Source organism: Centropristis striata, chromosome 11 (assembly GCF_030273125.1).
Source record: "Centropristis striata isolate RG_2023a ecotype Rhode Island chromosome 11, C.striata_1.0, whole genome shotgun sequence".
NCBI lineage: Eukaryota > Metazoa > Chordata > Actinopteri > Perciformes > Serranidae > Centropristis > Centropristis striata.
In genome coordinates, this window is record NC_081527.1 from 7,767,640 (window position 1) to 7,795,451 (window position 27,812).

At 37.0% G+C, this 27,812-nt stretch overlaps 1 protein-coding gene across 2 annotated transcripts; it reads left to right on the plus strand.

Moving 5' to 3' along the window:
• Positions 1 to 27,812, plus strand: gpbp1l1 (GC-rich promoter binding protein 1-like 1). Of its 2 annotated transcripts, XM_059345040.1 has the most exons (12): positions 1 to 243; positions 3,065 to 3,180; positions 9,050 to 9,179; positions 14,857 to 15,185; positions 17,655 to 17,730; positions 17,853 to 18,049; positions 20,113 to 20,256; positions 21,406 to 21,561; positions 23,809 to 23,933; positions 24,609 to 24,711; positions 27,175 to 27,211; positions 27,263 to 27,812. In XM_059345040.1, the coding sequence occupies exons 2-12, from the start codon at positions 3,121 to 3,123 to the stop codon at positions 27,343 to 27,345; spliced, it is 1,440 nt and encodes a 479-aa protein (XP_059201023.1). In that variant the 5' UTR covers positions 1 to 243; positions 3,065 to 3,120; the 3' UTR covers positions 27,346 to 27,812. The 2 variants fall into 2 exon arrangements, with proteins under 2 accessions (XP_059201023.1, XP_059201022.1); XM_059345039.1 differs by having other exon boundaries at positions 27,175 to 27,812.

Sequence of the window (27,812 nt, forward strand, 5' to 3'; positions counted from 1 at the left end):
GCCATTCGAGATCATTCCTGCGACCCTTTGACCCAACTCCCAGTGTTTCACCCTGGACGAAGGGATCTGCCTCTGGGGAAGAAGGTGCTGCGCTGTCCTGGAGGAGGTGGAGAGGGGCTCGTCGGTGTGCTGCTCCCCGTCTGTCAGTGCACGCGCTCTGTGATCAGTGCCACCAGGCCTGAGGACCCGAGGGCCAGCCGCACCGAGAGAGGAGGCAGAGGACTTCAGAGCCACAGACTCTGGGGGTAACCATAAAGTTTTCACTCACTCACTGACATGCATGCAGGCATATACAGGTGTTTTTAGTGATAGTAGAGATAGTGTGGTTGTGTCACATCGATCAAATCAAATAGTCTTTATTGTCATTATATAGATAGATAGATAGATAGATAGATAGATAGATAGATAGATATACTTTATTTATCCCAAGCAGGGAAATTACAGTGTAGCAGCAGCATTACACACAGAGACAATAACAACACAATTAAGTAAAAAGAACAACCTAGGCATACTTCAAGCAATAAAATATAAAAATACAATAAAATATAAAGTGTCTAAAGAAGGAGTAGAATAGAATTCCAGTGCAGAATAAATAGATATACAGTATAAAAATGTTGGTGCTATGAAACAAATAAGGTGCAATGAACAGTGTGCTTAAAAAACACATAAAGTGCATAGACAGTATAGTCTATATACATATCTACATATAGTTCACTACAACGAAATTGAAAGTGCCACTGCATAAGGTGCATAGTTATGACAATCATAAACACAAAACAACATGAGTAAAAACATTTTAAAAAATACCGAGCTAAACAAGGACAAGAACAATGACGTGATGTATATGTATGTATAATGTATGTTATAAATAAGTATAAAAATAAATGGCGACTGAAAATGCTATAATTTATAGATGAGGTAGATAGTAGGCCTATGTTTTGCACATATCGATTAATATACAGTGCATCTCAATACATTCTCATCATGCAAAAGCCAATTTTCAGTAGTTCAAGTCAAATATCTTGCTCTCTCCATGTGCACTTTTCTTTATTTATATTATCACTTTATCTTATCTTTTTATTAGGAAATTTCACAACAATTGGCAAGTGCAAATGGATTTACAGCTGTTACAGTATCAAAATTGTACAGAGCCTAGGGTTTTGTATCAATAGCTTCTTGTTCCAAATGTTCATTGTCTATTCCCTTTTAATAATATGAATATGTAAAGAAAAAAAAGAAAAAGTAAGTAAATACATAACATAAATTCATTAACTATAAATATCTGTAGCAGTTGGGCATCATTCAGTTGTATTCATGTGCACGTTTTCTTTTACCTTGAGTTTTTCCTACATGCATTTTTACTTGTGAACTGAATGCAAATAGCCTCAGCCTTTTTTTTTTTACTGTATGAGCCATTAATCCTCCAAGAGATTAGATACAGCAGCATCTCAATACATTAGAATATGATGGAAAAGTCAATTTCCAGTAGTTCAAGTCAAACAGCCCCAACCAAGTATTGAGTCATATAGATGGATATACTTTAAAATTAAATCTTTTGTTACAGTCATGGCCAAAAATATTGGCACCCCTGCACTTCTATCAGATAATGCACCGCTTCTCCCAGAAAATTGTTGAAATTACAAATGCTTTGTTATTCACATGTTTATTTCTTTTGTTTGCATTGGAACAACACAAAAAAAGCAGAGGGAAAAAAAATGTGCCAAATGTGATCATTCCACACAGAACTCCAAAAATGGACTGGACAAAATGATTGACACCTTTTCAAAATTGTAAGAAATAATTGTTTTTCAAGCATGTGATGCTCCTTTAATTTGTATTTAAACTCACCTGTGGCAAGTAACAGGTGCTGGCAATATAGAAATCATACTTGCAGCCAGTTAAAATGGAGGAAAGTTGATTCAACCTTTGTTGAGAGGTTCAAAGAAGAACAGAGTTACCTGTTGCTACCAAATATTAATTTGAGGGTGCCAATCATTTTGTCCAGTCCATTTTTGGAGTTCTGTGTGAAATAATCAGATTTGGCTTTTTTTCCTTTGCTTTTTTTGTGTTGTTCCAATGCAAACAAACGAAATAAACATGTGAATAAAACATTTGTAATTGCAACAATTTTCTGGGAGAATTGGTGCATTATCTGACAGAAGTGCAGGAGTGCAAATATTTTTGGCCATGATTGTATTTTTTTTTTTTTGAGACACTGAATTGAAGGTCTTCATTTAATGTAAGCCATAATTAGAAGAAATGAATTAAATTAAGACATGAAATGGTTCATTATGTGTGTAATGGATCTATATAATGTGTTATTTCCACTTTTTGAATTGAATTACTGACATAAATGAACTTTTCTATGATATTCTAATTTATTGAGATGCACCTGTACTCAGGAGCCATGAGGTTAATCGCTGTAAGGCAAGGCAAGTTTATTTGTATAGCACAATTCAACACAAGGTAATTCAAAGTGCTTTACATACACATTAAAAACAGCAAGACACAATTGAAAACAGTAAAAACAGTCAATTAAAACAGGGTAATAGAAATAAAAATATAAATAGGATAAAATAAGATACAGCAGGATAAAAAAAAAGATAGAATAATAAAAAGCACAAGTCAAGCTGTAGTCCTTTACAAGTCATTTGTAAACATTTAGTGAGTAGCAGGTGCTTATTTTCCACCTTGTACACATAATGGTTTTATAGCATGATGAGCAATCTAGATGTGTCACATCCACACATTTTAAAATAATAGTTGTGTTATGCTGTGCAAGATATTTTCCAGGCTGTCAACCAGTTATCGGCTTCACAGGCACAGCTGCAGAAAGTCAGGCTTTGTTTTTTTCCAGCTAAGAATAGGCCTGTTTTTGGCTCTTGAGGGAGACCTTTATGCAGTGAATTTTTAAATAACTGCTGCTAGACGAAACACTTGAAAGACACGACATGAAATCAAAGATAGTCGGGTGCGAAAGGGGATTTGATTGATGTTTCTGTGCTGGAAATTGCTGAATCTGAATTTTCAAAGATGTCATTCCTGCTGTCCATTTGTCTTGTTAGATCCTGGCCATGAGGTTTGATGCCTCGATCCACTGACCGGAAACACTGGACCTAAATGGCGCAGCATGACTTTGTCCCTGCCTGGCTTAACTTCTCCACGCCCCAGCCTGCCAAGGTGCGTTTGTGCATCTGTGCTCCGTATGAACACGAGTGTGCCACAGTGAATTACATGAAACGAAAAGGGTTATTGATAGACCTAGAATCTGCGTATCATTCGTTCTTTCCATTTTCAATTGGCTATCAAATATCAAATAATGAAAAATTGACTGGTTATTTTGTTATTTGTTTTTATTATAACACAAAAAAAAACAAAAAAATGCTTGTTTTTTCATATTTCAATCTGAGGCTCAGATCAAAAATACGAAATGGAAAAACGGGCACCAGGACTGAATTTGATTTTAATATTCAATTGGTCGGGTTTACGTGACCCGGAAGTTTGTAATGTAATATTTTACTGTACAGTCTGTATCCCAAATGAGTTTTATTTTAAAGAATCCACAGTGAACAGTTCTGTTGAAACTGAAAACCACACGTCGACACAACAAATATATTTTCGGCGCAATACAATTTGATTATTTCACGTGATTAATACGTCATCTCCTCTCTGCGGGTAAGGGTTTTATACTGAAAAAAAGTGATAAAGAATAACAATACGGGCACACTACATTATATATTGTTATTATTATTATTATTATTATTATTATATAGGGACGGCTGGTTTGACTACAGAGAAGCGAATGATGGCTCACTGGACCAAAGTCAAACTTCCGGGTCACGTAAACACGACCAATTAAATATTAAAATCAAATTCAGTCTTGGTGACCGTTTTTCCATTTCATATTTTTCATCTGAGCCTAATATTGAAATATGAAAAACAAGCATTTTTTTCATCTTTTGTGTTATGATGATAAACAAATAACAAAATAACCAGTCAATTTTCATTATTTGATTTTTGATTGCCAATTGAAAATGGAAAGAACGAATGATCCACGGATCACCTAGCTTGACATGCTAACTGTTGCTGTCGCTGCTCTAACACATGGTTTAAATGTGTGTCTCTCCACCTCAGTGTGTGTCTGAGTGTGTGTAGTCAGCAACAAGTCACCCTCAGGGACTGACGGTGCAGTCAGTGATGGTTCAGCAGAGGGTTATCACGGCACTGTGCACCTTTATGAAAAAGATTGGTCGTTGGAGAAAAGAAGCCATTGTAATAACAACAAACTGGTGGATTATTTAATTTAGTTTTTCTGTGATTTATAGCATTTCTAGATCTGCAGTGGCTTTTCTAAAAGGCTATGGGGAAAAATGCTATTTGGACAAACCTGTAGGCTCTTGTAGATGAACTAAAGATTATATAAATGTGATTTGATTAGAGATGTACAAAAGTCAAAATATCACTCTAAGTATTATGTCTTTGAAATCTATGTTTCTTACAGATCCTTGCAAAACAAACACCACATCATCATTTAAATATCCATCCACCCATCCATTCTCGTCCGCTTATCCAGGGCCGGGTCGCGGGGGCAGCAGGATAAGCAGGGCATTTGAATATATATTTCTCAAAAAATCAATGAGACAGTATCTTAAATCATATCGCAATTGCAAGATCAGTCAAGTCAAACTTTATTTATAGAGCACATTTAAAACAACCGGGGTTGACCAAAGTGCTGTACAGATATCACAGTTGTAGGAAATAAGGTAAAAACTAAAATACATGTACACAATGCAACAATAGAATAAAAGAAATTAAAATTTTCAAATTTGAATAAAATTTAGTTTTTTGCCAGATGTCCACTTAAATTTGATTAAAATCAGTCAAAAATAAACTCAATTAGATCTTTCTTGTGTTGTTAGTTCAGCCTAATTTAATTTCTGGAAGAACTGATTTCAGGTGTTCATGGTGGAGATGGAACGATTAAAAATGTATATCATGATATGTGACTATGGTTTTTGGTCATCATGCGGTTAAGGATAATGAATGAATGATATGACTCACCAACAGCTGTGTTATAGTGAAGTGATGCAGTTTGCTGAAACAACTTAACTGCTGTAGCTGAGTTAAAAAAAATACAAATACTCAACCTACTTTTACATTACATTATACTGTAAACTCATTACTCAAGAGAAAATGGCATTTTTTGTTACCATTTCATTACTCATTCTTTAATCAAATCAAATCAAACTTTATTTATAAAGCACTTTTCATACAATAAATGCAACACAAAGTGCTTTACTGTTCTTGAGATTCTTGTCTTAAATGTAACACTTTAAACCTTCTTCAAATATTTATCCGTTACTTTATGAACTCAATGTGAACCACTCTTCACATCAGCATACATAAGATCTACTTCACAGTATTTATTTATAAAGAGAGCTTGTCACTTTTAAAGCTGGTCCGCCTGTTACTCCTGTTATTTCCTGCTTCAAAAACAGTGGTGGAGAACACCAGGAGCAAATGTGAGGAGAGCAAGCTTTTAGTAAAAGTAAATTATGACTGCTGTGTTAACTGTTTGCTATATTAATCGGAGCACACAAAGCCAAATTGATTCCCTAGTTACGATATGAAGTTTTAAATGTCCGGTGCAGTGCGCACTCCACATTAGATGCACCTGGACTATATTACATCACTTCCAGCAAACTTCACTGAGAACAATAATACTCGATGGTGTAGTTCAGCTGAAAACACAGAATTTGTCAGCATGTTAACATGTCATTCGCTACCGAGCCTCTTTGTAACTGGTTACCCTCTAAAGATGTTACAGCGGGGGTCTCAAACTCAAATTACCTGGGGCCCGCGGGAGGCAGTATCAAAATTACCAAAAAAAGACACAAAATGACAGAAAAAACACTAAATTACTCAAAAAAGACACAAAATGACAGAAAAAACTAAATTACTTAAAGAAACAAAATGACCCAAAAGGACACAGAACTACCAAAAAAGACACAAAATAACTAAAAAAACACCAAATTACCAAAAATGACACAGAAGTACCAAGAAAGACACAAAATTATTTTTAAAAAGACACAAAATTACCAAGAAACGTAATTAAAGGGACTTTCCACACACAACACGGTAAAGTGCCATTCATATAAAACTCACATTAAACTTTCATATCAAGGTGGGGGCCACAAAATATCATCAGGAGGGCCACAAGTTTGAGACCCCTGTGTTTCGGTATCTTCACTTCACCTGTTCAACTGACTTTAGCAGTTCAGGTACCAGACACTCAACTATCCTGCTGTTATCACAGACATTTGAACACACCGCAGACACTTGCCTCATTCATGAACTTGCAGCGGTGCTGTTGCAGAATGAATAAAGAGGAAACACTGGAATGGATATTTGTCATTTTTGGCAACAAAAAAAAAGACTGGACTGTTCAACCTCATTATCGTGTTATGTTGTTCAGCAGATGCTTGCTAACAGACAAGCAAGCTGGATAACATTTATTAGCCAAGTTAGTCGAGTTGAGTTTCCTCCTGGTGTTTTTAAGTTTGTTATCACAAGGACATCTAACAAGATCTCCTGCACATTGATTAGACTGCTGACTGTACTAACCTAGTGACCTACAGTATGTTTAATTTGTCCCAAACTTACCACCAACTTTATTCTCGCCTACAAAGGTTCAGAGTAACTCAAAAAGCAATTCGCAGAAGCAGAGTTATTTTTCTTTTTTTTTTTTTCTTTTTTTTCATGTAGCTGCCATTTAAGGATCTGGAACTAAGCTGTATCTGCCACATTTAGTTTGCATTGTACAAAAACACAAATGGTCATAAAAAAATGCCTCTTAAAAGTAAAAAAATATAGGGGGATTGCAAATGTAGAAGGGTGAATGTTCTGTGCAAGGTTATTATAGTTAAGGAAAACTAACGAAATAACGAAACTAGAATTGAAAAAACATATTTAACTGAAATAAAAATAAAAATGAGAGTTTTTAAAAAAATGATAACTAACTGAAACTGTATTGTGTGGTAACAAAACTAGCTAAAACTAACTAAAATTACAGTGAAAATGTCCTTAGTTTTCGTCTTTGTCAACTTTTTTCATACGTAAACCTTTTTGGTTGATATGAAATCTATTTCATCTATCTGGTTTTATGACTTAATAAACTTATTGGGGCTGAGATGGATCAGACAAAGGAAATAATCTTAAAACCCAACAAATACCCCATTACAAAAAAACTAAAAACTTAACTAAACTAAAACTACACGAAACACACAAAATAATAAAAACTAAACTAAAACTAAGCATTTTCCAAAAAATAAAAACAAATTAAAACTAGCAAACTCACTCTGAAAACTAATTAAAACTAACTGAATTTAAAAACAAAAAATGACAACGAAATTAAAACTAAAACTAATGAAAAATCCAAAACTATTCTAACCTCGGTTCTGTGAACGATTGGCTGGATTTGTGTTCGGCCGGCTGCCCGTCTGAAACTGTGAACGTGTCTCTCCTGTGCAGAGCTCAGTGTAATCTGTGAGTCAGGAAGTTGCCCAGCCAAGTGGCCTGTCTGTGAAATCAAGAGTCAAGACAGAAACAAGTGCACAGTCACAGTCCTGCTGACACATGACTTCACCTCAATGTCGTTTGTCTTCTGGGATTAGTCGGCATGCGGTTGCCGGGGTCGAAGCTGCAGTTTATTCTCCTGCAGTGTTTTTGCATATCATATTGCTGCATATTGACTGTGGAAGGTATAAAAAAAAAAAAGTCCTTGAGATGAAGCTTGCAGGGGATTCGGCTGCAGAACACAGTCTTATTTGACCTTTGACCCTCAGCTGATGACAGGGATATGATTCAGATGGAATCAAGCTTTTTTCAGCTGATATTATGAAACACACAGCTGTGTCACTGCAGTGACTTTAGGATCTCTACCATAGCGGCACATTTCTCATGATAAAGCATTCCAAGATAGTTTTCAGTTCCTATGATGTCTGTTTTTGTTCACTAAGAATAGATTCCTACATTGATGGTTTCTCTTAAGTTCTCTGAGGGCACAAGAGAGGAACTATGAAGTATGAAGAGGATTTATGCTAATCTAAGTTTCTTCACAAGGATAAAGATAGTGTAGAGATAAATAAATGGCCTGAAAAATTGTCTATAAGTAATGCCTGTTTCGAGTTTTAGTTTATTTTTTGTTTCAAATTCAGTTCATTTTACTTCGTTTTTAGAGTGAGTTTGCTAGTTTTAGTTTAGTTTTTATTTTTTGGAAAATGCTTAGTTTTAGTTTAGTTTTTATTAGTTTTAGTGTTAGTTTTAGTTTTTTTTTACAATGGGGTATTTGTTGGGTGTGAGATTCAAAAAAAGTCACAATAAATGTTTATTGTTTCATCTTTATTTCCTTTGTCTTATCCATCTCAGCCCCAATAAGTTTATTAATTCATAAATAGGGTTGTCAAAAGTATCGATACTCAAAAAAGTATCGATGCTAAAACGTTGTATCCGGATACAATACTCATTTTGAAAAGTATCGAGTATCTGAAGCTTGTTATCATAGTTGCAGTTTCTTTTTGCACAACTGTTTTTTATTATAAATATTTAACCTGTGGTTCTGCTAATTTTTACATGTTGCATTTTTCTTGTTGATAAAAATATTTCTGTTAAATCGAATCGAATGAAATATCGAATGTTTTCCTGAGTATCAGTATCGGGTTGAAAATTTTTGTATCGTGACAACCCTAGTCATAAAACCAGATAGATGAAATAGATTTAATATCAACCAAAAAGGTTAACGTATGAAAAAAGTTGACAAAGATGAAAACTAAGGACATTTTCACTATAATTTTAGTTAGTTTTGTTACCACACAATACAGTTTCAGTTAGTTATCGTTTTTTTTTTTTAACTCTCTGTTTCTAAGTAATGCCTGTTTCTTTAGTTTTCTGTTCTCCTGTGCCGTCAGTTCACCCTGACATGTGATTCATTGCCCACCGTCACAGTGTGGAGCCCCGTTTTGACTGACCGTGTCCCCTTTCTGTCCTCCAGTCCCCTGCTGCCAACCTTGAGAAACAAGGTGAGCCCCACAACCACAGAGACGGCAGAACTGCTGTGAGCCGCCGCCGCCACAACTCCTCTGATGGCTTCTTTAACAACGGCTCCCTGCGCGCTCCAGCAGGTAACCATTCAAACACTTCTCCCTGTTGTTGTTGTTGTTGTTGTTGTTGTTGACCTGGTTGTTGTTGGGGCGAAGAAAGAATAAATGCATGATCACTCTGTTCTGCTGCTGTAGCAGGGTGTAACAACCGACATACAACATCAACAATACAGGCCTGAAAGGACAGACAGCTGTTCAGAGGGCTGCTAATGTACTTGAAATTGTTTTGGTAATTGCTAAAAAAAAAAAAATCGTCTTTAGAGGCTCTGACCTGCTCGCTCAACCACTAAAACCATTCAGTGCTTGAACGCTCAACAGCAGCTTGGTGCACCTTGTAATCGATCGTATGTGTATAAACCACAGGAGCCGTTTTTCCGCATTGTTTTAGAGCCAAAGAACAATTTAAGTTCTAATTTGAGTGTAACTTTAGGTGGAAAGAGCAAGGTTATAATCGTTTTGGGTTTTTCATTAGTTTTAGTTTTAATAGGTTTTTGTTTCAGATTCAGTTCGTTTGAATTACGGTAGTTTTAGAGTGAGTTTGCTAGTTTTAGTTTAGTTTTTATTTTTTGGAAAATGCTTAGTTTTAGTTTAGTTTTTATTAGTTTTAGTGTTAGTTTTAGTTTTTTTATAATGGGGTATTTGTTGGGTGTGAAATTCAAAAAAAGTCACAATAAATGTTTATTGTTTCATCTTTATTTCCTTTATCTGATCCATCTCAGCTCCAATAAGTTTATTAAGTCATAAAACCAGATAGATTAAATAGATTTCATATCAACCAAAAAGGTTTACGTATGAAAAAAGTTGACAAAGACGAAAACTAAGGACATTTTCACTAAAATTTTAGTTAGTTTTGTTACCACACAGTACAGTTTCAGTTAATTTTCCAATTTTTCCAAAAACTCTTGTATTTTTATTTTTATTTCAGTTAACGGAAAAAAAAAAATCAGTTCTAGTTTTCGTTATTTTGTTAGTTTTCGTTAAGTATAATAACCTTATGAGAGAGGAAACACACATGCATGAATAGAGAGAATCAGACAGTGAGTGACAGTGTACTGATGTAGTTACACTGTGGGGAAGATTAGACATGCATCTGGGAGAAACGGATGTATTTACACCATCTCAACATTATTCATCTCAAACAGCGACCTGAGGGGGTTGATTATAAGGACTGAAGCTGTGTTCCAAATTGCACATTTTTGCTTTCTTTTTGAACGTATTGCATCTGCCATTCCAACCATGTACTGTTGTATATAATTAGGACTTTGACACTCTTGCTCATATATCATATATCTGACTTCTGTCTCTCTGCGGCTGATTCATTGTGACAACAGTATCTTCCACTGCTCAGACGGTTGAATAGCCGGAAAAGCAGGCTGGCTTGCATATTGCAAAAATGTGACAGGATACAGTAGAACATCCTGGTATTTTTGGCAAACTCTTTTTTCACATACTGTGATTTGGGACACACTACAGGTGCATCACAATAAATTAGAGCATCATAGAAAAGTTTATTTATGTCAGTATATCAATTCAAAAAGTGGAAATAACACATTGTATAGATCCGTTACACACAGAATGAAACATTTAATTTCTTAATTTATTTAATTTCTAATTATATTGATTATGGCTTACATTTAATGAAGACCTAAAATTCAGTGTCTCAAACAATTTGAATATTACAAAAGACCAATTTTAAAAAGTATGTTTAATATGGAAATATTGGTCTCTGAAAAGTATGTCCATCTAAATGACTCAATACTTGGTTGGGGCTGTTTGACTTGAGCTACTGGAAATGGACTTTTCCATCATATTCTAATGTATTGAGATGCAGCTGGCTTACTAAATAGTATGGTATGGATTTTGGAACGATCCCAGATACTAATCCATGGGTCTCAAACTAGCGGCCCGCAGGCCAATTGCGGCCCTCTTGATGATATTTTGTGGCCCCCACCTTAATATGAAAGTTTAATGTGAATTTTATATGAATGGCACTTTACTGTTTTGTGTGTGGAAGGTCCCTTTAATAACTTTTTTTGGTAATTTTGTCTTTTTTAAAAATAATTTTGTCTTTTTTATTTTTTTATTTTGTCTTTAATAATTTTGTGTCTTTTGGTATTTTTTTATGATTTTGTCTTTTTTAAATAATTTTGTCTTTTTTTGGTCATTTTGTTTCTTTAAGTAATTTAGTTTTTTTCTGTAATTTTGTGTCTTTTAAAAAAAATAATTTTGTGTCTTTTTTTGGTAATTCTGTGTATTTTTGGTCATTTTGTGTCTTTTTTTAAAGTAATTTAGTTAGAGTTTGAGATCCCAGATACTAAAGTTTCTGGTCATGGTTAGTGGTTTATACATCGACAGAAGTGGTTGTGGAGCAGGAAGAAGTTTGAGACTAATTGAATGGTCTCTACTATACTATTACCTACTAAAAGGGCCCTGTTATCCAGCCTTCAGGGTGTGATTAATACTGGCTATGCTTCAAACATTGAACCAGTTATGCCAAGTTCTTGTAAAATAATTCAGCTGGAATGTCATTGTGTGAAGTTGAAGATGATGGCAAGCAGCAAACCTCTGCTGAAAGAGGACAGAATTGAGGTCCCTGTAGTGGTTAAAGACATAATTGAGGCCACCTGCTCAGAAGCGAGGGGTGTTGCAGCAGCTTTGTAGGCAGCAGACAGGTGGCGTTGGAGTCCTGTTGCCTTTTGAGATTTCCTTATAACATATAGACGTATATGGACTCCTGTACCCACACAAATTCACATCATCCTCTGGCCTTTCTCTCTAGATTGCTCTGCTGATTGTGTAGGCATGCATTTCTGTGTGTGGTGCCAGTTTTAAAATGCCAGCTCATTGTTGCTGATCTGTTTTGTGGAATTCATGCTAAAGAGCCATCGAGCTGCTATGTTTTGATGAAATCTCAAATTTAATTTCAGTTGTGTTTCTTCTCAGTTTCTGCAGCGTTGTTCTTCTGCATGAACGATGTTGTCGTTGTACCTTCAGAATGCTTTCAGGTGCATTCAGTGGTAAAACTCTGTCCAAGCAGCAATCTCCAGTCAATTAAACTTCCTGTTAGGTCTGGGCGATGTATCGATATAAAAGATATATCGATATATTTTTAAATATATGATATATATATATATAATAATATAATAATAATATATGATATGGAATTAGACCATATCGCACATATCGATATAGTTCAAATTTGCACTGTGATTTTTTTAATCTAAATGTGCACTTTATGGAGCTTTTTTTTTTTTTTTTTTTTTAAAGGTACTCCCGTTATTATACAGTATTTATGTATTTATGATATTTTTTTATTTAAATGTGCACTTTATGACTTGACTTGATTTAAAAAAAAAAAAAAAAAAAAAAATGGTACTCCTGTTATACAGAATTTATGTTCAGTTAAATAAACAATTTCAATAAAACTACTTGTGACATGTCATATCTGGCTTTGACTTTGACTGAACATTTGCTCTCACTTTGCAATAAAAATATCAAGATATATATCGCTTATCGATATTCAGCCTAAATATATATATATATATATATATATATATATATATATATATATATATATATATATATATATATATATATATATATATATATGACTTTTGGTCTATATCGCCTAGCCCTACTTCCTGTTTGACGGGTTCTTCACCCATTAATGGAAGTAAATCTGATTTACTTACTGTAATCGGATTTCGAAACAAAACAAAAACGTTGAATTTCTAACACTGAATGTGTATTCATTGATATTATGTATCTGAATGTTTTTTCGAGGTTCAGTTCAGTTGATTTTTTTTACGTTGAAAAACATTCCGATACATAATTTCAATGCATAAATATTCAGTGCTAGAAATTCAATGGCTTTTTCGTTTCAAAATCCGATGACACAGATTTTCTTCCGTACCATTTTGTTCTGCAGTCTGCAGGTGTCTGCGTCTCCCTCACTTCACTTTGCCTTTGCTCACTGCAATCAACAAAAACACTAAGCTTTATGCAGATTTTTGCAAAATGATGTCACTAATGGAGACCGACAGATGCTGTATATTGATATTATCTGTGTTTATTCTGTCTGTCTGGTCTGTGCTATTATGAAAACCTTTTTCACACAATATATAATGCAGCAAGTTGTTGCATAGCGTGATTTAGAAATGGTGTTAGCGATTCATTTAGTTTCCCTTTTTTTTTCTTTTTCTTTTTTTTTAATAGTCCGTACTGACAGTAGCAATTGATGTTTATTTTATACCTTTGTACTCTTTATTTGCTCAGTTATCATTTATAGAATTGGCTGAATATTGTCTAAAAAAGTTTTAAGTTATGAGATAGTAGCTCTCTGGTTACATTTGCAGAGTGGTGAAAAATCAGTGCACAATCCACAAAATATATCTTTTTTCATTCCTGTTAAAAACTCTACTCTAAAATCAGTATCTGTGTCAGTCTCAAAAATCCCATATTGTTCAGGCTCTAGTCACCAATATCCAAAGAATGCAAAATCTCATTGGACCTGTAATAGATTAAAAATGACCTCATCATGAAGTTGACTCATGAGGATATCCCACATTTTACAAATCCACATAATAAGCTTTCAGTGCCATGTTTTGTACAGAATTAGTTTTACTTTAAGTGGATTCAGTGTCAATTAGAAAAGTATTTCCGTGGCCGATGAATCTATGTTTTGCTTGGTGTTTTCCACTTGGTAAAAAACACTGAGTCTTCGCTAACATTGTGCTAGTTTCCCAACCAACCAGCTAGCAGGAAAGCAGATCAAATGCTGACACTTTTCCTAGTGCCAGTGTCACAAAAACCTCCATCTGAGGCAGAATAATTGATTCTCTTTGACTTAATTAGCTTACAGTCTCACTTGGAGAATACTGTTCATAACTGACAAAGATTGGAGTTGTTCAGATGTTATTTCAGCAAGTTAAAAGGGAAACCGCACTGATGTAACTGTTCAATCCAGTTATCACTGGTTCTTATTAAAGCATTACCACATTATTCTTTTTTTTTCTCCATATATATCTTTATTGGGTTGTCAAGCTTTACTACATATTCAGTCAGTAAGCATACATTTCACCCAGTTTTCCCCCTTTTAGAACCCCCTCTGGAAATTCAACAGAAGTGTCAGCGCCTACTAAATCGATTTTTCAGCCTCTTTAACAGATAGAAATGAAATTCAAAAAGTATTTTAGAGCTTATAGTTGTTATATCTGAGCTCCCTCCGCTATAGTCGTCTTCCGCCATGATTTCAGATCTGGAAAAGTCCCATTTTGCATTGTGACACTCCCACATGTATTCTGATGCATTTCATTGGCCAAGAAACCGAAAATAGGTGGAAAAAACTACAAATACTACAAAACGACGTATCCGCTTTCCCGGCTTTAATGGTAGAATAACGCAACAGCGCCCCCGGTTTTAATGGTAGAAATGCGGTAATGCTTTTCCGGCTTAAATGGGTTAATCATTTTAGGATGGAATTGACTCCATAAAGGAAACAATGGGATTCCAAGTTTTATAAAATTTGTCGGAGCACCCCCTAATATTCTACTTGATTTTTTCTAAATGTAGAAATTACATTCGATCCTTTAGCCAAGACTTAGGGGAGGGAGGATTCTTATCCTTCCAATGAAGTAAGATACGTCTGCGGGCTGACGACATTATTCTTATCCACACTGTGCATTTGTTCTCTGTGCAGGTGACGGATGGCAGCAGCCCTCTCTGCTTCTGAGGCATGACTCAGTGGACTCGGGGGTGGCCAAAGGAGGGCATGGCGGGCTGGCAGGGGGCTCCTGTTGGAAGGAAACACCCAGCTGGCACGGAGCGCCGCGGGGTGCCCAGGACGGCCACCACCACCAGGGACGCCACCCCAAGCGGGTAGGGGTCGACAGGGACAGGCAGGCGGGGCACCGGCAGCGCAACGGCAACTTTCATCCCCGCAAGGGCACCTCGTACCAGGACAAGTTCCCCAAAGAGGAACGTAAAGACGGCAAGGACGACAAGCTGAAGTTCGTGGAAGAGGACTTTGTGAGTAGATCACCTTCAGTGTTTTTATTTCTAAACATGCTACTGACCATAACAAGTTCTTCAGTGTTCAAAGCTCTGTTGAAAGATAATATACCGTATTTCCTCAAATAGTAGCCGGGGCTTCTATTAATAAAAAATCAGTTTGGGACCCGGCTAATAAAAGGGGCAGGCTATTATTTTAAGGAGGCTTATTATTATTATTATTATTATTATTATTATTATTAAAAAAAGAAAATCAGAGCAGCTCTGACCAGCACTTTTTAGAGTGTTTTACACAGCGCATTGTAGCCAGTTACCCGGATGTCGGCCATATTGGAAGTACTGGGATGTAAACAAACAATGAACAGCACGCTGAATGTTCATTTTAAGCAGGATTTAAAATGTCTAAACTACTAAAAAGCCCAGAAGAACGTACGTAAACGGCTCGACTTTACAGAGAATGACGAGGACAGCAGGAGACTTTGACATAACACCGGTAAGACACCCGGCTTATAAAAGAGGCCGGCTTTTATTTACTAAAAATTGTTTTTACACCCGGTTACTAAATGAGGCTGGTCATTAATAGGGGCCTGGCTTTAAATTGAGGAAATACGGTACTTAATATCAGTGGGAAAGCTATTTAGAACTATGGGAGACGGGGCTTTCTGTGCTGCTGCCCCACGGCTGTGGAACGGCCTTCCTGACACCCTGAGGGCACCACACTGCATAGACACTTTTAAAAAAGGACTAAAAACTTTCCTTTTTAGCAAAACCTTTGGTTCCTCCCGTCTAGATGGTTTTTAGATTATGTATGTGTATAAGTATACTTTTTCTTCTGTTTTTAGCCGTTTTTTTCCTTTTTTTTAATCCTTTTTATAATTAGACTGTTATGCTTTTAACCTGTAGCACTTTGAGATTTCCTCTAATGTAAACTGCATTTCAAATAAAATGTCTTATGAATATTATTATATCAGAATGTTTATATTGGAGTATTTGCATCACAAGAGTTTCCCCTCACTGACCAATCATCAGGGTTCAAGCAAAGTGAGTTTGGAAGATGCTCCATTTTCACCTTTTATGTTTTCAAGATTAGGAATACTTTAATTTGAATCAAATTGTTTGTCAACATAATCTGGTGTTCATCATCCACATAATCACTCATTTAAACCAGAAATCCTTTACATTTAAAATGAAACAATTCTGTCACCTATTTGTTTGTTGTCTCTTAGCGTCTCACATTTGAAGAGCTAAGGCGGCTAGTAGCTAGAAAACACCTGTTGATCCATTATACTGGAAATTATAAAGAATTATGTAATCATGATCAAAACCTATAAAGTCAACATAAACAGCTGCTAACTTCATATTTTCATTTTTCTTTATTTTTCTCGATTACATCTATAGGAACAACCTAAATGTAATGAGAAAGGCTTTGAGAGATTTTTGGTTTAAAAGTGCTTGAATTTTATTGTTTAAAAAACTGTTAGCACCATTTAATCCTGTCAGCAACAACATGCTCCGATTCTTGGATACTATACACAGTATAGTATGAGTGGTATTTGACATATTTACTATAATATAGAAAAAATACAGAAGGCCTAATATAGGCCTAATGTGGTCGGATGTAAACAGAGATAGTGCAAATAAAATAAAAGAGTAAAGTGACCTGGTGGAACAAACCTTTTACACTGATTTTCAACCAATCGAGAATTCATAAAAAATGTCAAAAATTCCTCCAAATTACCACATTAAAGATATGTCCATACTTCTGGAAGATAGTGAGAAATAAGCTTTGGTTTAGAGGACATTTTTTTTCTGTAAGAAACACAGATGAAAAGTTGCTGATTTGATAGATTTGATAGAGAACTAACACAAAAGAAAAAGTGTTACAGGATTTAACCAGTGGTGGAATGTACATTTACTCAAGTACTGTACTTAAGTACAATTTTGAGGTACTTGTACTTTACTTGAATATTTCCATTTTATGTGACTTTATACTTCTACCTCACTACATTTTTGCAGCAAATATTGTACTTTTTACTTCACCACATTAAGCTGACAGCTTTAGTTACTTTTCAGGTGATTTAACAAAAAAACATGATCAATTTAAAGTGATTAGACATTTTTTAAATTAAACCTCATGACAGTATACTTAAGAGATTTTTGGTTTAAAAGTGCTTGAATTTATTATAAAGAATTATGTAATCATGATCAAAACCTATAAAGTCAACATAAACAGGTGGTAACTTCATATTTTCATTTTTCTTTTTTTCTCAATTGCATCTATAGGAACAACCTAAATGTAATGAGAAAGGCTTTGAGAGATTTTTGGTTTAAAAGTGCTTGAAATTTATTGTTTAAAAAACTGTAAGCACCATACATCAGGCTTAATCCTGTCAGCAACAACATGCTCCCATTCTTGGATACTAAAACAACTTGAATGTTCATAGCGTGAATGCTCCAGTATATAATGCATAATGTTTGTCTCTTTAGCCTTCCCTCAACCCTGAAACAACTGGAAAGCCTGGGACTCAGATGCGAGCGGTGGCTCCCCACGCTGGAGTGTGGGGTAAGACCTCCCAGTCCAGATTGGATTTAAACTCTTAAACGGAGCTTAACATTTTTATCAGCCTCTTGTTAATTTAGTTTAGTAGTTCATTTTGTAACATTTCATCACTGATTTTGTTGCAGAAAACCCTCCTAGTGGCAAACAGATGGTGTCCAAAATGCTGGTTATCAAGAAGGTTTCCAAGGAGGACCCCAGCACGGCCTTCTCCGCGGGGTTCGCCACTGCTGGCGCCTTGCCCACCAACGGCAGCAAAGCTCCCATTGCGGGCTCCAGCATCTACAAGAACCTGGTCCCAAAGCCTGCTGTGGCCCCAACCAAAGTAGGACTCATGTTCGATTTCTTTTAGCAGGATAAACTAATTAAGAATGTTTGTATTAACTAGGGCCGGGACTTTAACGCGTTAATTAAGATTGATTAATTACACAAAAATTAACACGTTAAAAATATTGACGCATTTTAATCGCACATTATTCAATGGTATACTAAAAATCCATGTGAAAAAAAATACTTCTCACTGTTCTCAGGTCAAATATTTATATGCGATTAAAATGTGATTAATTTTGATTAATTAATTACAAAGCCTCTAATTAATTAGATTAATTTTTTTAATTGAGTCCCGGCCCTAATATTAACCCATGTAGACTGGATGTAACATTTGCGTGTATATGCCTTTTAGATCAGGAGAGACGTATATGCATGCTTTGGATGATCCGGTCATTATTAAATAAAATCAATCAAATCAAAATTACTTTATTTATCCCTGAGGAGAAATTCTGTTAGCTCTGTTAGAATGAGACAGCCTGATGGCTGTAGGAGAGAAGGATCTTTTGAATCTCTTGAGAGGAGCCGTCTACTGCTGTTTTTTTGGTCCATAAAGGTTTTGTGTAGCGGATGATCTGGGTATTTCAAGATGGCCTGGAACATCTTGACAGGTCATCTCTCCACCACCTCCTCCAGTGTGTCCAACCTGGCTCCAACCACAGAACCAGCTCTTTAGATCAGTCTGTCCAACCGCCTTGCATAACTGATTAAATGCAATGTGATTTGCTGAAATACACGTGTGGAAGGGGAATAGACAAGACAAAGAAAACATTCTTCTACGCCTTCACACCGAAGAATTGAAAATAAAGTTGAACAGTGACGAAGTCATCCAAAACTCTCACATACGTCTGTGACATAGAGTGGCGGCTACCTGAGTGAGGGGAGCGACACAGACCAAGTTCAGGATTATTAACAATAAATCTGATGATGACACAAGCCCCTTCCATGCGCGGTCCTGCAAACATCTCGCTATATTGCCGTAAAGACTTGTGCCAGCTTTTCACCTTAGGGTGTTCATAGTGATCCTGCGAAGGCCTGATATTCTGCCCTTTCGTAGTGCAGTCTGACGTTGCGAGCTGGGAGCAGACAATAGTGACGTGTGACAGAACAGCAGCAGTGCTGCGCAGTAACACGGTGCTAGTAGGCTAACCGTTAGCTCTGTAGTAGTACAGTGTGTATGTGCTGCAGCAGGATGTGTTCACTTAGCGACCTCAGTTTGTTTACAACAAGCACCGGACACCCTGTGCACAGTTAGCGATGCCGGTTTGTTTACAATAAGCGATGGACGCTGAGTACAGTTAGCGACGGCGTCCGCAGTTGTTGTGCAGCTGCTGAGCAGAGATTTGATGACTGTAGGACCAAGCGGGAGGTTCGTGTTAGATATCACACGCGAGGTAAAATATTCGGCCTTGCCGGGACGGGCCGTTCATAGTGGTCTCGCACCACTGGTGGGATCACTTGATCCCACTTCTGGCGAGTTCATTAGTGAGACGTTACAGAGCCGTAAATGTCCCGGCATGAAATGGCACTATGAAAGGGGCTTCAGACTATTATGTGTTACAGCAGGATGATGATGCACACTAACTGTGAAAACACTGTCATATAGTTATTGCACAACTACTGACAGTCTTTTTTTTGTTGTTTTTTTTAATTTGGCTTTCACTTTTTTCTTTGTGCCACACAGTGGAATAGATTTTTCATAGTTTTTTTGTTGTTTATTGATGTTTAAAAAGTATGTCAACGCTTGTTAAAACCAAGGGTTTAAGCTTTCAGATAGTTTTTATTTCATGTCTCTTTTCCGCTACAGAAGCTGAGAAATGAATTATTTTGGAAACAACATTCTGTTCAGTTTTTCAGAAAACCCTCAGGTTTTGGGAGGTTGTCTTGACACAATGCTTCGATTTTAGAGGGTGTTTTTCTAGGCGGACATCGGTCTTAATGTGTCAAACGGATAACAGGCTTTGTATAATGTACATCAACACCAGTAATCTAGGTTCTCTGCTGTCATGGAAGCAGTCTCTTTTTGTGACAGAAACTCATTACGTGTCCTCTTTTTTCCAGAGCACCCAGTGGAAATCCGGTGGTAGAGAGATCACTAAGTCCGGCCTTCACATGCCAGGCCGAGATTCAGTCTTCACCAGCCCCGTCTCTGCAGCCAAACCCAGCACCCCAGTCAGTGCACCACAGCACAACACCCCGAAAGAGGTAAAAAGACGAACAAATGCCTTCATGTCTGTGATTACAGCAGAAATTTAGGGGTTTTCCAACACGATGCACTTTACTCAGACTTGCACGTAAAACTGCACAGCAAGCAAACGTGTAGCGCTCCAGTACAGCAGACTGAATTCTTAGCTCTTTTGGCTGCATGCGTGACTGTGTGAGTAAATCACAGGTTTTATCTAAACATAGTAATTATGTGTTGGTGTGGTTTTTTGACTGAGATGCTTACTCACATGTGCACATGAAGTTTTCCTTTGCAGCAGTAGATGTGCTGTCCAGTGTAGTAAAATGTTGTTCCCTACGACACAAACTGTTATTTCTTTTTAATGAGAAAGTAACACTGAACAGCTTTTCTGCAACAGCTACAGTTTGATTCAATTTCTTAAATAATTGGTTGTGCTTCCTTATCGGAAAATGTTACTGGTTAAATAGATTTCATAGCTGATAAATTTGTGTCCCCGTTGAAAAAAAAAAAAAGACTTACACTACTGGTCAAAAGTTTTAGAACACACCAACTTTTCCAGAATTAAATTGAAAATGATGCAGTTTAATGTCTCAGTGTACTCTGAAATTAATGCACATTTGCAACATTTGAAATTCTTTAGAGCATGATAGTGTTTTGAAAGTAAAAAAAAGATTCAAAATCACATTTTATTTCGAACTAAAGGACTAAAAAAAGACACAAAATGACCAAAAAAAGACACAAAATGACAAAAAAAAGACACTAAATGACTTAAAAAAGACACAAAATGACCAAAAAAAGACACAAAATGACTTACAAAGACATGAAAAGAATTCAAAAATGGACAAAATAGCCCAAGACTCCATAGAGTTAAGTTGTTAACCCATTTCTTGTTCCCTGAAAAAGGCCTACTTGTATAATTCTGAAATGTACATTATTTTTCAGTTTTGGTTAACCTTACCTTTTTTTATTTACCTCTGGCAGTTCACCACTTACCTTTGTACCCTTTCAAGCTGTTCATTTGACTTGAACTGCTTGAATTTCAATAAAAAACTGGAAAAATTGGGGTGTTCTAAAACTTTTGAGCGGTAGTGTATATTAACATGCATTTCTTCTTTTCATGGCTTCTCCCGGTTCCTGTCTCCCTTCCTGTGGCTCTGTCACACGTGCAGCACCCTTCCAGCACGACTCCTCCCATAGACATTGCCCCGTCAAGGCTGAAGTTGATGCGGCGCGGTCCGGACCGTAAGAGCGAGTTCCTGCGAGCTCTGAAGGACGAGGGCACTGGGGAGCTGACGACGAGCAGCAGCCCCGGAACATCAGGAGAGGTAGGCCGCAGTTTGTGACCGTTTGTGAAAATTAAGCCAAAATACAGCGCAACAGTTAAGAATGTGGATGCAGCCTCAGGAAAAGTGAAACCAGTGCCTAAGTGCCTTGAACCTGCATTTTTCTCTGATGGCCAGCAGGGGGCTGGTTGCAAAAAGAAGTCCAATTGTATAAAAGTCCAGTGTTTCCCCTACCATTATCATTGACGAAATGATACCCTTGACGAAGTTAATTTAGTTTTCTATAGAGCCTCAAATCACAACAGAAGTCATTTAAGGTTACATTTCCTATATAACAGGTCTATATCTTGTCCTTTTATTAACCCATTTAGGCCTAAAACTCCTGGGAAAAAATGCCTGTAAAACCTATGGGCGATTTTAAAATAACCCCCTAAAACCTGAAGTTTTTCTGGAAATTCAACAGAAGTGTCAACGCTTCCTACTAAATAATAAAAAGCCTCTGTAGCAGATAGAAATTAAATTCATTAGCTCATACCTGTGGCTTTCATGAGAAGTTGAGTTTATTTGACCAAACCTTCAATAAAGTTTTTTTTTTAAATCAACATGTTGCATTGCGACACTCCCACATGTATTCTGATGCATTTCATTGGCCGAGAGACCGAAAATAGGTGGAAAAAACTACAAATACTACAAAATGACGTATCCGCTTTCCTGGCTTTAATGGTAGAATAACGCAACAGCGCCCCCGGCTTAAATGGGTTAAACGAACTAGCCTTAAAGTATATTTACACTTTTCACGATGTAAAGTTCTACGCCCTTGTGTTGCCATAGCAGCAGAGTGTCTATGACCCGCCAGCCACTCATTCCCCCGACCCCCCCCCACCTCTCTGTCCTCCTCCGAGACATGCACGCACATTCACACACTTACACACGCACTGAATATACCCAGCTGGTTTACGAGGTCCAAACAATCTGTTGCATACGCCGTTTGGTAGCCACAAGCTAACATTAGCTTACAATTAATGTGGCTTTAATAACAAAGGCTTAACTGTGAAAAACGATCTGAATTACTTCCTGTCGCTAAACACATGCAGCTTTCAGAATAAGAGCAGTGTGTTAACAGAATCCACCACAGAATTTACAAGAAAACTGTCAGAATAAGATGCCTTAAATATAACAACTTTACAATAATTAATAAAATGTGCAATCATTAAGATCAGTGTATATGATGGAATAGTGGCATTAGAATGTGTGAGAGGCACCAAATTTGGGCTTTTTATTGAAAAAAGTAATTCTCCGGGGGTCCTAAAGATTTTATGTCACGGTACCTCCCGACTGTTTGTGTTTAGCTCTCAAAGTGCACAAGATTGATGCATTTAAGTTAAAAATGTCCTTTTTTTTCCTGGGGGGATGCACGTCAGAAAATCTGTCCTAAAGGAAACACTGAAGTCTATCAGGAAATGACCCAACTTCTCACATGTCGTTAGTTTTGACAGTTTCTAGTCTTCAATGCAGCATTATGTTCATTTTTGTAAATTATAGTCCCATTTGGGGTAAACTAAGATAAATCAGGGTTTGCTTTAGGGTGCGGCTAGATTATGACTGACAAGCCGCAACCACAGCAACCTGTTAATGGGGATAGAGGCATTTATATTCATATTTATGGCAGCCAACCCTCACTCCTCCTCAGCTCCATCCTCTCGTCCAAATATGGTCACTTCTGATGAAGGAAAACTAAGTTGGCGATGGCCAAAATGCCAAACTCTAGATTTAAACATTGTAGTGTACCAGGCATTAAAATGAACAAGAAAATGAAGAAAACAAAGGTGGTCTAATATTTTTTTTCACCATGACTGTTTATGTGGCAACTAGAACCTTCTATCGCTGTACAACAATACAGCAACATTTACTTTGTTATGATCAAATATCACACATAAAATAATGCTGCTGAGGCCCATACTATAACATATATATATATAGTGTATTTTTTTAGCCTTTTGTTTTATAGCTTTTAAAGACAATAGCCATTGTGTTCTTTTTCATTTTGCTGCTGTAAATCCTGCAAATGATATGGGAATTGGTGGTCAGCAGGTCCCATGATGAGGCGTCCAGGGTCAACAAATTCTAAGAATTTATTGTTCTAATGTCAACAGGAAAACATTGTATAACATCAAAAAGAAGTACACAGAGCTGTTTATGTTATATCACTCGTGTGTCAGACTGTTTACACTTGGAGGAAGATTTTTATTTTTTTCTAAGTGTGTTGTCTGTCTGTGTGAATGTTGTCAGGGTGAAAGCAGCACCCCAGAGCCCAAAGCTTACAGCGAGGAAGTCTGCCACGAGAACGGTCTGTCCTACTCCCTCAGTGACTCAGACACAGAACACCTGTCCAGCTCCCTGGAGGCAGAGCACAGGTAGGACAGCCTGAACAGACTTTACACCTGTCTCTCTCTCTGTCCCTATCTGTCCCTCTGTCTCTGTCTCTCTGTCTCTCCCTCTGTCTGTCTCTCTCTCTCTCTGTCTGTCCCTATCTGTCTCTCTGTATCTGTCTCTCTGTCTCTCTCTCTGTCTGTCTCTCCCTCTCTCTCTGTCTGTCTCCCTCTGTCTGTCTGTCTCTCTCTCTCTCTCTCTCTCTCTCTCTCTCTCTCTCTCTCTCTCTCTCTCTCTCTCTCTCTCTCTCTCTCTCTCTCTCTGTCTCTCTGTGTCTGTCTGTCTCTCTCTCTCTCTCTCTCTCTCTCTCTCTCTCTCTCTCTCTGTCTCTCTCTCTCTCTCTGTCTGTCTGTCTTTGTCAATTCAATTCACTGTACATATTGCCAAAGCAAGCGTGAGAAAAAAAAAAGATTACAGTAAGGAAAGCAATATTTACAATAAATTATTATAATTCTATCATTCATTTTAAAAGAAAAGAAAAACTAATAACAATAAAAAAAGCAATATTTACAATCATTGAATTACAATCAATCTATCATTCATTCAATCTAACCGTCCCAGCAAAGAAGAAGAAAAAATAAAAACAAATCAAACAACAGCTGTGTGTCTCTCTCTCTGTCAGTCATGATGATAAACTAAGCAGAGCGTTCCACTTGCAGGTTGCTGAAGGCCATGGGCTGGCAGGAGTACCCAGAAAACGATGACAACTTCCTGCCTCTGACTGAGGACGAGCTGAAAGAGTTCCAGACTAAAACTGAACAGGTGAGCACACGGAGAACGAAGCACCTCGTGTCTGTTTTAGGGCGCTTTCACAACCCAAAGTTTAGTCCGTTTTAATCAAACTCTGGTGGTTAAATCCTAGTTACGGTTCATTTAGTTGCTTGTGAACGCTCCAATTGTACTCTGGTGCACCAAAACAAGCGGTCCCAGACCACTAGCAGAAAGGGTTTAGTTCGATTCCACTGTGAACGTAATGAGACCAGAATCCAACCCAGTTAAAGGAAATTAACCAAGATGCAGTGGATTATGGGCTACCCGCGTGGTGACACGTACAAAGATATTATAAAGAATACATTTGTTTCTACCACTGATCTTAAGCTAATTTGTCATTGCAGAATTATCAACATATTGCTCAAAATAACTAATTATGTACTTTGTTGGTAGCCTCAACAGGAGCTCCTTCTGAGCATTTCTCTCCAAATTAGTTTGGTCTGAACACCAGAGCAGATTACAGCCGGTAAAATTAAAGGTACTAGGTTTGCGCTCTGTTCCACGTTGCTTTCTTTACATTTTTCCCAATTTTTACATTTCCAGCCCTCCACCTTCGTACATGCCCCTCTTCAAACCTTTCTTTTGAATTTTGTCTGCTTACATTTCTGCACTGTGACATCAAACCAGACTAAATACAAAACGAACCAAATGTATCAGTTTCACTCTGATTGGGACGAACCAAACAGACTTGGGTTGTGAAAGTGCCCTTAGTGGGTTTTTTTATATATACAGGTGCATCACAATAAATTAGAATACCATAGAAAAGGTTATTTATGTCAGTAATTCAATTCAAAAAGTGGAAATAACACATTATATAGATCCATATAAGTCCATTTGCAATTTTAGTTAAAAAGTCCCTTTTTCCATTTTGTAGATCTCTTGTATAATGTTGATCCAGTCCTCATTTCTTGGTTGCTCAGGCTTGAGCCATCTTCTGGTTATGATCTTTTTGCTTGCTGCTAAAAGAATATAAAGCAGTTTTTTTTGTCTCCATTACTAAAGCCGTCTAGTATTATGTTACAGAGATACACAGTTTCAAATAAAAACAGGAAAACAATTGAGAACACACTCTGCACATGATGATGAATCTCAACCCAATACCTTTGAATAATTTGACAGTTCCAGAAAACATGGAAATTATTAGCTCCTTCAATACCAAAACCTCCAGCAGGTGTCTCCATTTCCACGGTATCTTTTTTGAGCTGGTGTAATGAAAAAATTAGGGCCAGGACTCGATTAAAAAAATGTATCTAATTAATTAGAGGCTTTGTAATTAATTAATCGAAATTAATTGCATTTTAATCGCATATATATATATATATATATATATATATATATATATAGAACAGTGAGAAGTAATTTTTTTCACATGGATTTGTTAGTATACCATTGAATAATGACTGAATACATAAGCTTAAGCAACAAAAATATTGTTTATTTTGTTCAAGTCCAACAGACCAGTGCAATTTTTGCCATTAAGTGTAGCAATAGCATATTAATAAATATAGTACATTTCATAAATTCAGGTAGCCTATAGGTAGGTAGACCTTCTGTAAACTAGAATACTTTGGTTTTTTAAGTAAAACACAATCCACGCTAGCTACCACACTAGCCGCTAGCTGCTATATGTTTAGCATTGAGGTGATACTTGCGGCTGGATGTGCTGCGGTGATATGTGAATTCCTTGTTGCATAGCAACACAACCATGCTCTTATCGACGCTTCCATCCGTTGGTTTTTAGTAACTAAATGTCCCATCATCCACGGGGCCAACCAAAGGTCTCATCAGCTTCTTCCTTCATGTTCACTGTGGTTTGTTGTTGTCTGAACTCATCAACGCTAGTTGGTGCTCCAGTATAATCGGTCCGCCTGAAACTCATCCAGTGAGAAACGTTCCGCGGTGCAAAAATAAGTGCGATTGAACTGGAAACAAAAAAATCCTCCAGTCAATCAAGCTTTAATAAATGATATAATGAAACATTTGCAGTTAGAAAAAATAAAATTCACCCTGAGAGGTAAGATAGATACCTTTTACACAATATGGCAGCCATTTATGGACTATTATACTACTTTTGTTTTTTGTGGGGTTTTTTTTTATTGTTTTTATTTTTCTACTATCATTCTGTTGTTTCGTGTTGATTTTAAGCATAAATGAACATCTACATTCTTTTTGTATGTGAACGAAAGAAAGAAAAAACCAATAGAGAGAAGAGAAGTTTGGAAAAATTAAAAAAATAAAAATAAAAAAAATAATAAAAAAAGAAGTGCGATTAAAATGCGTCAATTTCTTTAAGGCGTTAATTTTTGTGTAAATAATTCATCTTATTAACGCGGTAAATCCCGGCCCTAGAAAAAATGCATAATATTTTGCAACCGTTTTTAATGGTATAAATGCAGTAATACTTTCCCGGCTTAAATGTGTTAACACGCTTTGCTGTGTGTGTCCTCCGACCAGCTGAAGAGGAACGGCATGCAGAGGAACGGGGCTCTCCCGAGGGCGCGGGGTGTCACCCTCCACTTCACCCCCTGGAGGAGTGTGGCGGAGGCGAACGTCGAGGAGGGCTCCGAGTCCGAAACCAGTAGCAGCAGCCAGACCTCTGACGACGACGACTGCATCAAATCCTAACGTGGCTTTACGGAACAAAAAACAACAAACAACAACAACAACACAAACAGCCAACACAACATCCCAGCAAGCAATCCCCTTCTTCCTCTCTCATCTTTGTTTTTAGAGCACCATTTTGAATTTCTTTTTGTTTTGATTTTTTTTTTTTGTTGTCATTCTTGCACAAGGGAAAAACCAATCATATCCCAGTGAAGGGGGAGATTCCTGCTCCGCCAGACGTCGTTTTCCCTGCGTTTCCTCCTTCACTGCAGTCCCTGCCCTCTTTGACCCCTCCCCCCTCCCCTTCTTCCTTCTTCTTCTTCCTCGCTTTGTGGAACTGACGTGTTCATCAAGAAAAGAAGGGCAATGAATGCACACTTGATTCTGCTTTAAACAGACTAACTCATTTCATTGATGATGCTGATGACACATTATTAATGATATTAATAAAAATTGGTTCCTGACAAGCTGATATGTTTCAATATGAA

Coding starts and splice junctions, on each gene's coding strand:
- gpbp1l1 (XM_059345039.1), top strand. CDS start 3,121: ATGGCGCAGCATGACTTTGTCCCTGCCTGGCTTAACTTCTCCACGCCC. Junction 3,181..9,049: donor CCACGCCCCAGCCTGCCAAG/GTGCGTTTGTGC, acceptor TCTGTCCTCCAG/TCCCCTGCTGCCAACCTTGA. Junction 20,257..21,405: donor AGCACAACACCCCGAAAGAG/GTAAAAAGACGA, acceptor TCACACGTGCAG/CACCCTTCCAGCACGACTCC.